The sequence below is a fragment of the Rhagoletis pomonella genome, unplaced genomic scaffold (assembly GCF_013731165.1).
Source record: "Rhagoletis pomonella isolate Grant_MI unplaced genomic scaffold, Rhpom_1.0 Rhpom_scaffold_00004, whole genome shotgun sequence".
NCBI classification, from domain to species: domain Eukaryota; kingdom Metazoa; phylum Arthropoda; class Insecta; order Diptera; family Tephritidae; genus Rhagoletis; species Rhagoletis pomonella.
The window spans coordinates 43,405,627-43,419,780 of NW_023458558.1; the positions used below are offsets into that span (position 1 = coordinate 43,405,627).

The 14,154-nt window shown below is 35.6% G+C and overlaps 1 protein-coding gene across 1 annotated transcript; it reads left to right on the forward strand.

Annotated features, from left to right (window-relative positions):
• Window positions 1-7,701: 7,701 nt before the first annotated feature.
• On the forward strand, window positions 7,702-11,672 carry LOC118737597. The gene is made up of 3 exons (XM_036468200.1): window positions 7,702-8,028; window positions 8,126-8,553; window positions 8,618-11,672. The coding sequence occupies exons 1-3, from the start codon at window positions 7,913-7,915 to the stop codon at window positions 11,257-11,259; spliced, it is 3,186 nt and encodes a 1,061-aa protein (XP_036324093.1). The 5' UTR covers window positions 7,702-7,912; the 3' UTR covers window positions 11,260-11,672.
• The last annotated feature ends 2,482 nt before the right edge of the window (window positions 11,673-14,154 follow it).

Genomic DNA, 14,154 nt, shown 5'->3' on the forward strand with positions numbered 1-14,154 from the left:
TTACAAAATCAGTTTTTCCCACCGGTAAACTTATTGAACTCTGACATATTTTCATCGAGTTTTAAAATTTATTTTAGCCTATCTCTCACTTTTTTGCTCATTAATATTCAGGCAACAGCCTTTTGCTATACACATTATTGTGTATGTATACAAATGTAAATAACTGCTTACAAAGTATATGTGCACATTAGGGTTGCACAAAAATGCATGTGAAAAAGTAAAATCGAAATTTGTATGCTCTCACCCCTAGGGTTGTTTTATAGCGCTCCAAGGGCTAAAATTTTTCCAATTATTTTATATGGGGAAAAAATCAATTTTTTGATCGGAAAATTCTGCTTCTCTTCAGGAGATTCCCAAAAATAATACCCAATTATTTATTTAACCATTTTGTCATAGTAACTATGTTTTATAGGTCCGCCAAAACCCCAGGAAAATGCCAGTAGACGAAATGGGGGACCAATAAAAAATCTTTAGTATTAAAAAATTTGTTAAATAAAAAATTGCATATTATTATTGGAAGTCTCCTGAAGAGAACCAGAGTTTTCCGATCGAAAAATATTGATTCCGAAGAATTATATACCATTTCTACGAAAAGTTGTTTTTGGCATATAAAATACATGGAAACTTTGAGCGCCTTGAGCGACCTCTAAATATTTTTTGATTTCACAAAGAAAAATGTGGCATATTTTTTTTCGAAATAGAACAATCCTAGTGTGTGCGAGCATTAAAATTCCTACTTTAGTTATTTTGGACCACCCTAGTGTGCGTATCTACATAAATAGAATCTACGCCGTGTGATATTAAAACCATGTAATGACTATCATGTCAATAAGTTACGCCCTAGCGTAAATTCATTCGATTGTTATTTTCACATTTAAATTAGCATAGAAATCGAAAAGCTATCAATGTTGTTGAACAAACTGGTTTTCCTACTTTTTTATCATCTATTAAAAGGTGCAAAAATCTTGTTTTAATTGATTTATCGCCACCTAACGCTTTTCCAAGGTTAACTTTTGCATTTCGGTAAAATAATTTTATGCCCATCCGTTTTGTGGTTTCATTGATGAAGTTTTTATTTTGTATTAAACCAAATTTCGTAGGAAATTTATCAAACATTGCAATTTGCATTTTTTTATTTCTTGGTAGGTAAAATGTGAGTTTTAATTAATATTTAGTTACATAAAACGTTTCCCACTTAAATATATTTTATTAGACACAATTTGGTAACTTTTGCCATACCTATTTCGGTATACAGGGCGTATACGTAACATACAAACTTCTTTGCTTGGACTCAGGCATAGTTTTTCATTGCGCTTAAAGCATGGAGAAAGGATTGAAAATTAAGAATTAAGGGAAAGTGAATGTAACTCCGAAGCAACTAAAAGGAAAATGTCCTGTACTATACTCATCCTCCAAACAAGAAATACATAGTGGGATATATGTACCCAATACTTAGGTATTGTGTCGCTCTGAGAATTTTCCGATCGAAAAATATTGATTTTCATGAATTGGGTACCATTTTAACGAAAAATTGTTTATTTTCCATATAAAATGCATGGAAAATTTTGAACGCTTTGAGCGACCTCTATATATTTATTGCTTCAAAAATAAAGATACAGAACAATCGTAGGGATAGGAGCATTAAAATTCCGGCTTTCCTTATTTTGGAATCACCATAATATACATATACATATACAGGGCGATTCTGATAACTGTCTTTGAACTCACCACAGTTCGTTCGTTTTTTAAAAATCAGTTTAAATTAAAAAATATGTATATGTATTTCTTTTTATAATAAAAAAATGATGAAAGCAATAGTTAATCAACATTTTTTTTAAACTAAATGGAATAAAAAAATATGTTCTTTTTTAATAAAACATGTTTTTTTTAATAAAATCTAAAAATTTAAACAAAATTAAACTAATAGAAAAAAAAGTAATTTAAAAAAGCAAAAAAATAAATAAGTTCCTAAAAATTTGATTAAATAAAAACATATTCTTCTTTTTAAAAGAATAACACCTAAAAATTAAATGGAAACTCAATTAGGAAAGAAAAAACTTTAATAAAAAAAATACATAAAATAAGTTTCTGAAAAAGCTAAAACACGAGTGGTAAATGGGAGAAATTTGTTTCTAAAACTTTTGTGCTGGAATAAAAAATGTCTTTCGAACTATGTCTTACAAAGGACTTTTCACTAAACTGCAGTTGATCCGGATTAGTCCAAGTTAATGCGGATAAACGCTGCCATCTGTTTAAGCTTTTAGGCATAATTGCCCTGATAGTCGCACACACACAAATCCTTTCAACTCGCATATATACATAGTTATGTGTTCATGTTTCCCGTATTGGTAACATTTTTTAAGAATTTCCTTTTTCTAATCTCCTTTAAATTGAATATAGTTTTGTGTTTGGTGATGCAATTGCATTGTTTCCCTGGTGACTCTATGGTGAATTGTGCCGACTCTTCTAACTGAATGACATCAAATATTCGAATTTGAAATGCGGAATTTATGTGGCTTTCAAACCATCCATATGTATGAATTTTAAATATCTACGCCAAAGTGCAACAGAACAATATTACAAAAGATAGCTGATGGAGTACTAAAAAAGCGTTTTATTGAAAAACGAGCATTTACATTAATTTTATTGGCATGTGGCTTGTGGTTGAAACCACACACTTTGTGGTTCGTTAGAGTTGATAATTTCAAATGCCAATATATTGACTTTAATTCGAACTCTAATAGACTGAAAATATGTTAAACATTAATTTCAATTTTTTTTTTTGGTAAATTAACTAGTCATTTAATTTAAAGTTTATTATCTCGAAATGTATGCATAGAAGGACTTTTGCAAATTGTGCTATTACAATTTTCAACGAGATTTCCTGCTACAAATTCATTAAATCCCTCTTGAGACTTCAGACTTAAGCGTCTTAAACCAAAAACGATTTATAGAAAATCCAATTTGTGTGTTGGTGTTGGTTGATTTTTCTTTCAAGTGAAATAAATTTTTAAATGGAAGAGGATAGAAAAGTGATATTTTAAGCTTGTACACATGGGGTATTCCATGTGAAGCGGACAGGCAAAAATACTAATATTTTCGTTTCTGGCAAACGTCATCCACCTACGAAAACTTTTTACTATAAAAATGTGGTTAACGAGTTCAATTGCTGTTATTATACATATAATAAAATTGTAACAGGTCGATGTCTGTACATTGTAGATATTAAAGAACAACTAATATGGGGGGTCTTTATTATAGCAATAGAAGCCAAATCAACCATTTTAAAAATTTTTGTCTGTCTGTCCGTCTATCTGCATGTTTGCACGCGCATCACTCGAAAATGAATGCAGGGAGATGAATGCGGTTTTCACTCTCTACTCTCTTCGAACTACAGAGTAAGGGTACAGAACACATTATTTTCGAATGGGATACACTTGCTAGGCGCAAACTAGCTCAGTTGGGTGGCGTTATATTTAATCCATTTGAAATTTGGAACAAAACGCGCTAGATTAGTTTAGAGGTCGCGATACATATGGCCCATAAAAATAATAATAATAATACTTCATTTATCTTAATATTTTTTAAATCTATTTTTTTTTTTTAAATATTGTATATTCTTTAACAAAACCCGTAAAAATCCAAGTTGCAATCTTTATGCAACATTTTAAAAAAAATCAACAAACTTTCGTAAAAATTTCGAGCTTTTTAATTCGATTTTTGGAAATATGTATTTTGAGTATGCAATTTTGCAGCTTGGTAAAACAAAGTGTAAGTTTAAATTGGCTGATTTTTGGATTTTTTTTTTATTAAGGATATCAGTCATTTTCTTCCATACAAAGTGTGTTCGACGATTTTTTTATATGACGAAAATGAGCAACGCTTTTAACAAAATTAATTATTAAAATCAACGGCATTTTGTAGCCGCATAAAACTTGCAATTTATTACGACAAATAGGGCTACCAAACTGCATACCCGAAATATTTCTAAAAAATCGAATGAAATAGCTCGAAATTTTTACGAAAGTTGGATGATTTTTTTAATGTTACACAAGGATTGAAGCTTAAATTTATGTGTGTTTGTTAAAGAATGTACTATATTTTTATAAACGAATAATTAAAATTAAAAAATATTAAGATAAATGGTCAAATCTTTCCAATATGTGGGTGTCGTAAAGTTATGATAAGAACTATAGTAAAATTATAACCAATTGAATGACTTGTATTGATTTTCGTGGTTTAAAGATCGAACTTTGTAAATAAGTGTATATATGTGCTCGTACATATGTATGTTTGTAAATATAGTAAAATAGTGCAATCTTTATGGAAAACAAACAAATTTTCCAAGTATGGAATAAAATCACACACACACACATATTTCATCTAACATTCGTTGCTGGCCTTGTTCGCCGGAGTATTGCAATTTCCTTGCAAATTACATTAGTTGCTTCTATCTGCATATACATACCCGTACATATGTATGTACAAATGTACATAAACAGACTTATCCCATCAACCGTCAACGTCATTCGTATACTAGGCCAATATACTCAATACTGTGTTGCAGAGCTGTTGTTATTGTTGCAACAAACATACATACTTACTTACATACATACATACATACAGCTTCTCACATTTTCCCGTTTTTGATGTAAATAGAAAGCAATTTCACTTGTACCGATGAGAAGTGGCAAATCAAGGTGTAACTTCATTTATCACGCTTGTCGCGATAAGCTACAAATCAGCTCAAAAGTTTGTACCGTTAATGCACTGTGGAACAATTGAATTTGTGTGCCTCGCAGCGGAATGTAGCTAACTGCAATGGCTTCCAACTAACGTTCTTACATCCCAATAAACAGTTTTGTTAAATCTCAAACTAAAAGGCACTTTTTTAATATGAAATTTTGCTTTATTTTCAAATTGAGAAATGCTGAATTCTCAACTTTTTCTCAAACGTGAGCGGAGCGGAACGAAATGAAATCCAGTTGCTCTCATTGAAATATTGTATAGTGTTGCCAATGATACATGTAAGAGAAACACAGTTTTTAACCGACTTCCAAAAAAGGAGGAGGAATATATATATTTTTTATTTTTTTTTTGTTTATGTATGTTACCGCATAACTTTGGACCACGTCACCGATTTCGATAATTCTCGTCGGAAAGGTAGTGTCTCAGAGGTGGTCCCATACTAATCTGGTTAAGATCCGATCAGCGGATCATGAGATATATATATATATATTTTTTTTATATGGGAGTTGAAGTCGGTTTTTTTTTTGCTAAAAATTACTAGTTATAGGAAAGGAATTTTTATTTATGCAGTTTAACAGTTTATTTAATAGCTTATTTATTAAGTTAGTTTAACAAAGAAAAATACGATTGATGTAAAAATTTAGTTGCATAGTTTTTTTTTTGAAATTAGACGAATTGCGTATAACAGCGACCGCGTGGTCGAACAGCCATTTTGCGACAGATGTAGCAGACTACCGATGCAAGAATGATAGAATACAAAATTGCGCCCATCAGAGAGGATTTTTGAGAATAACATTTGTGTGACATCACACTGCTGAAATTGCGATTTATGGAAGGTATAAAAAGGTTAAAAAAAAAACGCAGCAAAAGCATGCGAGGAAATTTTTGATGTATGGGATGTGTATGCTGTGTGTAAGCGCTGGATTCAGAAGTACATAATTTACTTGATTCGTTTGCGGAAATTTTGCTGTCCAAAATGGTCTGCTCTCGCAGCCCTACCCTGAGCCGTTCATTTCAGCTATTTTCCAAGCCATAATGGAGGCTCTAAGCGAACTTCGAAAGGATTTAAAAGGTAAAGAGGTGGTTATCATTAATGACAGCAATCAAAGCTGCGAGTTCCGTCACAATGAAATCCAAACTTGTGCTGGTCTGCCGCCAGTCTATGCAAGACAGTACTGCCGCCAATTTATGCAAGATAATAGACTACAACCTACTTGGCGTAGGGGAGATCAACAAAAGTTTCGTGGCCTATATTCTCTAAAGAGGCAGGATATATTTTACACTATTGGTACCTTAATAGGCTACTGCTTTATAAGAAAATACGCAGACCGGCTCGAAGTGGCTTAGCATGAGTGCTGCAGATTGCCACTTCTATGAGGAGGCAAAGATATTTCTCCTTCTTCTCTGTAACTGTCCGGCATTATCGATTATGTAGAGTCTACTTTCTTTAGTGACCTTGACGAGTTCGGAGATATAAACGTTCGTTCAACACGATTTCAAGCTTTTCACTTGTAAGCAAAATAAAATTTGTCTGAAATGAATCCTAATGTAACGTTGTTCATCAAAGGCTGAAATATATCATAGCTATTTAAATTCCTAAGTAAAAATTTACACTTTTCTAATAAAAGCTATCATTTCCACACACACACATCGCATCCACTAATAGCCACAAAATTTTCAATAACCTCTACGAGCATTTAACCATAGAAAATCAGAAAAGGTTTCACCTTGAAAGTAACTCACGGCTATTGCTTGTCAAAGTAAAAACTCGCAAATTACATTTGAACCAAACCACACTTCAAAAAATCTGCTTACAATAAGTGGCATGCATGCTAAAGCTGCTCATAGGTATTAGTGTCAAAGTTGCAGGTGAATTTGCAACCGCCTGTAAATGTCGAATTTCGACAGTAACTATTCGTGCTGCACAAATTGAGCGCCCAAAGCAAATGGCACCAGTAACCATTTGCGTTTGACATAAATATGTATGTGCGTCTGTAGTACGAGTATACACATGTATTTAAAGAGTTGTGCATTCTCTAAAACAAAAACAAAAAACAATCTGTAATTTTTTTCCATCGGAAATATAAAATTTATCATATTTTAAAACTTTTGCCAATATATTTGGGAAAAATACTAAGATTTGCCTGAGCAGGACCGATTTGAAAATACCTCCAAAAATCGAGTATTTTATAAATAAAATTAGTATACACATTTTTATTTATTTTTTTTAAGTCTCCTCAGTTGATACACGAGTTTAAGTTTAAAAAGGTTCGACGTAAACTTTTGAGAAAAGGTGTTTCTTAAACTAAGTAAAAAAATTTGGAGGTATTATCAAATCTGTCCAACTTACGTAAATCTTAATATTTTCCGTAATATTTGTGCGTAAGTTTCTGAATATAGTAAATTTTATAATTCCGATGGAATAACTGCAAGTTTTTTTTTTTTTTTTTGGTGAGGCACTCTAATGTATATATGAGAACACATTCATACGTATATACACGTGGTATGTGACATGAGGCAAGTGTCAAGAGCCAACTCATACTAAACTGGACGCATGCACACATTCCTTAATAGTTGCCATACGCGTTAACCCCGAATGACTGAGTTTGTGTAAGAATATTTTAGAAGAAGAAATGTGTACCACAGCAGCTGGAAACAAAGTTTTGCTGTTGCTATTTGCCTACTACCTTTCGATTTTGCATCCTGCCTGCAACGCAAATTCAATTTATTATGCAACATAGCACTAATTTGTCAACAACATTTTCTAGTCAACTTAAAATGTAGACAAGCTAAATTTTAGGTAGATAGATAAACACATTTTTGGTTAATATATGTACGTATGTACAGTGTACATTTTCAAGCTGGCCAACATGCGAACATGCAACTCACAAGCTACCTACATAGCCAAATATAATTACATATGTATACTTGTTTTTTGCATTTCAGATTACTACAACAAGTTGCCGTTTGCACTATCCTTGCTGTCCTTGCCACCCCTCTCACTGATGTGCAGCACTTTGCGGTTGCACAGCTAATGAAGTTACAACCGAAAATCACTTTAAATACAGTTTTTTGTGAACATCGAAAAGTAGCCGCATTGCAAATTCAACGCCCACACTGATCACAGTTTTTTGGCCTCGGCTGCAGAGCAAGAAAACAGAAAATGACGGTACCAAATCAAAGTGAGTACACGAATATAGAGTTGTCCACGCTCGAGATAGCAAGCACCAATAAGACAGATACCATTTACTCTATCAAACCGGATTTTATAACGCAATGGTTAGTAAAGATTTCTCTGTTCACAATACCTTATTAACACATACATTTTTTTTTAATAACAATTTCGTCTTCTATTTCATCACTCTGACACACAAAGGCGACAAAAGAAAGAGCGCGAAAATATTTGCAAATCTATATTCAATCGTTTTGTCGAGCACACCGAGTGTAAGCGCCTCTTAGAGGCCGCTCAGCTCTATCATCCTTTCATTGGCGAGAACGGCGAGCTGAGCATGTGGAACTCTGATGGGGAAATGGACATGCTGATGGCCTACAATAATCGTAGCCTGAACCAGAGCCTGTTGGATGACTACACGAATGCTACTACACACGAGCCAACGCCATCGCAGGTTCTGCCACCTTTTGCGCTCTGGCAGAGCATACTGATCGCGTTGTGCTTGTCGATCTGCATCATTCTAACGATAGGCGGCAACGTGCTTGTGCTGCTCGCCTTCATTGTGGATCGAAATATTAGACAGCCGAGCAATTATTTTATTGCTTCATTGGCCGCAACGGATGTGCTAATTGGTAGGTTCGCGCAATTGCTTAATACCTATTCAATCGCAAGCATTAATCCACATTACTATTACAGGTTCGGTCTCAATGCCCTTCTACACCATATACGTGCTAATGGGCTACTGGGATTTGGGTCCGCTGTTGTGTGATCTTTGGTTGTCTGTCGACTACACAGTGTGTCTGGCATCGCAGTATACAGTGCTACTGATAACCATCGACCGTTATTGTTCGGTAAAGATCGCTGCCAAGTACCGTAGCTGGCGTACGAGAAAACGTGTAATCTATATGGTCACCATAACCTGGATCATACCAGCGCTTTTGTTTTTCATATCCATATTTGGCTGGGAGCATTTTACGGGTAAACGTGACCTCTTACCGGGCCAGTGTGCTGTGCAATTTCTCAAGGATCCCGTTTTCAATACAGCGCTTATTATTGGCTATTACTGGACTACACTTGTGGTGTTGTTCGTGCTGTATGGTGGTATATATCGCACCGCTTACGAAATGCAGAAACGTAGCGAGGCCAAACAGCGAAAAATGCAATCGATGGTGGCGCTGAGTGCGGGCGCCATGTCCGGCATGGCGGGCCATGCAGCAGGCATAGGTGTCATCGAAGAAAAGATATTGAAAACCCAGGTAGAGATCGGCGGCATAACGAGCAAGGATGGTAGCATTTGCAGTGGTGGTATTAAGCGTGGATCCGGCCAGATGAACCCCATGACGCAAGCAGAAGCCATAAACGGCACAGTAGCCGATGCCATCAATGAACAACGTCGCATTTCCGAATGCAAAACGGAAAACGGCAAGCGCGATGGCAATTCGGGTGAAACAGAAAAGAGTGAACGATCGAGTAGCCCGGCCTTCGATTCCGATGAGGAAAGTTCTGTCAATCAAACGCAGCAATTGGCTAATCAGCAAAAACTAGCAAATCTGCGTAAGCGCTCTTCAATTGGACTGGTGTTCGGCGCACAGGCGGCGTTGATAGCTACGCGTAGTAAAGGTAATTTAACACAGTGCTCCGCAAATTCCAAATCCAGTGAAACCATGGCCACAACGGCCACCGCAACATCCCCCAATCCGACACGCAGTGGCGTTCTGGTGCGTACTCAAAGCAAAGAAGAAGTGAGCATACATTCAGCTGCGAGTGCCGACCGACCCAAACGTACCTCGTGCACAACCCTTACCCAAATTGTTGAAACTGAGAGCCTACTTGATGAACAACACCGTACTGCACACCCACCGCCACGCTCCCGTTCCAGCACGATTGGCAAACTGCACGCTGAGTCGCCGCTCTCACCCGTGGATATTGCACCGATCGAGGTGCCACGTGACCAGGTGCAGCAGTGCTTGGTTCAAGCTATTCTCCCACCTCCAGAGCAATTCCAATGTCCCTCACCCTTTTCCGAGTATTCGGATAGACCGTTTGGTGACACCAGCAGTATTAGTGAGCTCAACATGACCTATAACCTGCTAACCAATTGCTCCGACTTGCGATTTATGGACGAAAGTTCTGTTATGCTTGCATCGCCTATCGCCAACGACAGCGTAAACAGCACTCTGCGAAGAGGTACTGCCGCCTATATTGATGCACAGCTCGGTTACGATCGTGCCAATCAAGTTGCCACCAATCCTAAGTTGCTGCAGCAGGCGCTGCAAAAGGCTGCGGCTGCTCAGCAACAACAGCAAAAGTCCAAGACCAAAGCTGCACGCCGCACTTCCCCACCTGGAGCCAACAATCCTCCCGCTCCACCCAATGGTAACAAAAGTTCCACAACCGAAAACGAAATAGATTATGTCGAAATTGAGCAACATCTTCTTGTTTCCTATACAGGCATGGAAGATTTTGTCAAGATGCGGCGAGAGAGTTGCATAGAAGCTATAAGCCTGCTTACTCTCAGCGATCAAGCCAAGTTGGGCGATGATACGGCGATCTCCAAAGATATACGACGCAGTTCGAGCCCACTGGAGACGCATGCGCGACGCACATCCACCACAACAGCTGCCGCAGCGCCCTCCGTAACCACCGTGACAATGTCAATGCAAAATCAAGTAACGACAACCGTTACTACTGCTGCGCCACCAGCGCAGCTGGAAAAAATCGATGAACGCGAAACATCCGAGGCGACTACAACCATCAACAAAAACGGCGCGTACACGGAAAAAAATTTAGGTGCCGATTCCACGACGCCTGCGCCAGTGAGTCTCACACAAAATGCAAACACTACCAGCACGGTATTGGTGGCAGGCGCCGGCATCAGCACGACCTGCGGCAGCAGTAGTAGCACTTCGAATACCAACAACAAGCCATCAAGTGTTAAATCGCACACACAAGCCGGTGGTGAAGTAACCAGCCGAAATTCAAGTAAACGAGACTTCATACAATCTATAGGCAAGCATTTCAAAAGTAAAAAGAAGTTGCCCATAATCATCGGTGGTGGACGACAGAAATCGAAATCAGAGAATCGAGCGCGCAAAGCGTTTCGTACGATCTCCTTCATACTCGGCTGTTTCGTGGCGTGTTGGACGCCATACCATGTGTTGGCGCTGGTGGAAGGCTTCTGTCGAAATCCACCCTGCACAAATGAGCATCTCTATATGTTTTCGTACTTTCTCTGCTATGCGAATAGTCCGATGAACCCATTTTGCTATGCGCTCGCGAATCAGCAATTCAAGAAGACTTTTACGCGCATACTCAAAGGAGACTTTCATATGACATAAGGGAATTGTGGCAAGGAAAACGGGAGCCGGTAGGGTGTATGGCCGGTAGGGGGTGGTGGGGGTGTTAGAAAGAAATGCAGCTCTCTTAAAATGCGTTTTCGAGTGACAAAGTGTATGTATGTATTTATGTGCTGTTTTTGATTTTTCTTAGAGATTACGAGTACTGAAATATATTTGACGACCACGGTTTGGTGTGACACCTAATGAGCCCTAGGAACTATGCACCAGTTGCCGGGGCTGTCAGATATGTTGAAATTTTTGTTTTGTAGAAAACGCTTTTAAAAGAGTTGCTCATCTCAGTTTTCGTGCAATTATGATACAAAATTGTAGCGTGCTAGAGGTATGAGCGATCAGAGTTTATGGTGCCAGAGAAAGGGTATCATGGATTAGCAAGAATGATAGAATACAAGATTGTGCCGATCAGAGAGGATTTTTGAGAATAACTTTTGTGTGACGTCACACTGGTGCAATTGCGAGAGAGAAATGCCAAAACGTGAGCAAGAATGGAAGAAGAAGAAAAAATTGTGCAAGGAAAAACGTAAACAAGTTGCACCTGTTTGACGTCATGCAAACAACGATTCTGTCAAATTCGTTAAGAGAGGAATAGCGGTCCGAGATCGGCGCAACCTTTGTATTCTCTCAATTGTGATGGATTAGTATAAGTTTGCACAGGAGAGCCATGTATGTATGTATATATATATATGTATGTACGCGTGTGTGCGAACAAAGGGAATGCGTGTTTCAGAAGGATCTTCTTAGTGCATTATAGTTGGCTGTATTGTGCGAGCGGCGCGTCTGATGAATTTTTACGTACATACACTGTAGGTGATATGTTATTGGAGCGTTGCTCGCATGCCACAAATTTACGCTTGTTTCTCATTAAATTTATTAGAATTTAAGAATTAAATAATTAAATAATTTAAATTTAAATGTAAAGAAAATATTTGTAGTTCTTAAAAATAGTTAATTAAAGAAATTCAGTTGATAAAATACAAACTAGTTGCTTAGTATTTAATTAACTTTTATGTAAGTGTTAGTGAAAACAATAATTTATTTAATAGAGTGAAATTATATAGTTGTATTAGCTATATTTAGTAAATATTTAACAAATTTTAGACAATAATTACCAAAGTAACGTAGAAAATATTGAGTTAAATAGCAACACAAACAAAATAGTGAGTAAATTATTTTAGTTTAGTAATAAAATATAAATATTTAGTAAGAGTATATTAGTTTCTATGAAAAAGAAAGCCAGAAGTTAAAGAAATAAAAAAAAATGTTAAACCAACTGACGATGTAGCAGAAGCCTTATGCAATTATGGGAATAGTTATTGTTATGATTACAAATATATATGTAGATATGTATAAAATAATAAAAATTAATATTAAATAATTAATAAAGAATAATAAGTATGTAGATATATTTATGGTATTCATGTGTGACACATGAATTATGTATAGTCGTAAATATGTTCATATGTAATGTGTAAGCTACATCTATGTACTTATAAATTTACTTAAAGTTCATTCGAAGGCATAATTATTAGAAACACATAAAAATATGCCGCAGAAGTGCAAATCATGCATATTGAAATAAATGCATAGTTATATACATACGTACATACTACATAGAGTGACTCAAACAAACGTTCACATATTGATTTTTTTTTTAATATTTAAGATGCAATGCGAATTAAAATTTGGTATTTATTTTTGTACAAAAATATTGTTAATACTATAATCAAAACCATACAACACCACGCGACAGTAAATTTTACACACAAACAATTTTATATATTCACGAAACCATGGGCCCAATATAGTAAAACTGCACTTTTAATTTTTCTCTCTGACATCAGGATTTTTATAAGGACTTTGAAATTTTAAAAATATAATTACTTCAAAAATTTATTAAAACAAAATTTAGTGCAATGTAGAAAACCAGTATGACTAACAAATTAAGGGGAATATTCTCTAGAATTTAGGTCCATGAAATTTTTTGGAGCATAAGGACGATTAGGTATTGTAAATGTGTTTTTAGCATTTTTTCATTGAATATCATTGAAATTTTGCAATAATTATTTTCCAAAAAAAATATATGTTAATTACTAATATGCACTCGACCACATCCTCAATTTTCGTTCTTCTAACTTTATTCGCTAAAAAAAATAAAACTAAACTAAAAGAACATTTTCAATATTTATTCGTCCTAGTGAATCAAAAAATTTTAATTTTTTTTTAATTCTACAGAGTTTTCTCTTTCATTTGGTACCCATACTGTTTTTCCACATTGAAATAAATTTTTTAAATAATTTTTGGAATTAATCATATCTCTGAAACTACAAAGTACTTGAAAAAAAAAAATCCTGACGTCAAGGAGGAAAACTAAAAACGCAGTTTTACTATATTTGGCCCATAGTTTCGTGAGTATATTGCTTGCTTCATGTGTTTCGAAATTTTGTTGTTTTTGTCGCACGATGCAAACAAAAATAGCACACTTTAAAAAACAGTTAGAAAAACTCAACAATCTCCTTTTAAAATATCGAACTTTCTAAACTGTGTTTTTAGAAAATTTTTGAGTATGCTGCGCACACAATTTTAGGTTTTATTTGAAGCAGTCAAGTATTCGCTTGGATTTTTAATATTTTGTTTCACTGCACAATGGTCCGAAACGGTAACCTAGAAGGAGAATATCACTTAACGAATATCTTTTGCATGAATATTTATAAAATTTAGTATTTAGGTATATTTTGATTTTTCGATTACAAAATTTATATATGTGAAATGTTCCAAATTCAAAATGTCGGATCCAATGTGGCTGACACTTTGTTCTAAAAATATTTTTTATTCTTGATACTTATCCAGTTATTAAAGTATCCACAGTAAAACTCGGGA

What these genes read in the sequence shown, in the direction of transcription:
- LOC118737597 (XM_036468200.1), top strand. Translation starts at nt 7,913, where the DNA reads ATGACGGTACCAAATCAAAGTGAGTACACGAATATAGAGTTGTCCACG. An exon ending in CCGGATTTTATAACGCAATG is followed by an intron (nt 8,029 to 8,125) that starts GTTAGTAAAGAT and finishes TGACACACAAAG; the next exon opens with GCGACAAAAGAAAGAGCGCG. An exon ending in CGCAACGGATGTGCTAATTG is followed by an intron (nt 8,554 to 8,617) that starts GTAGGTTCGCGC and finishes TTACTATTACAG; the next exon opens with GTTCGGTCTCAATGCCCTTC.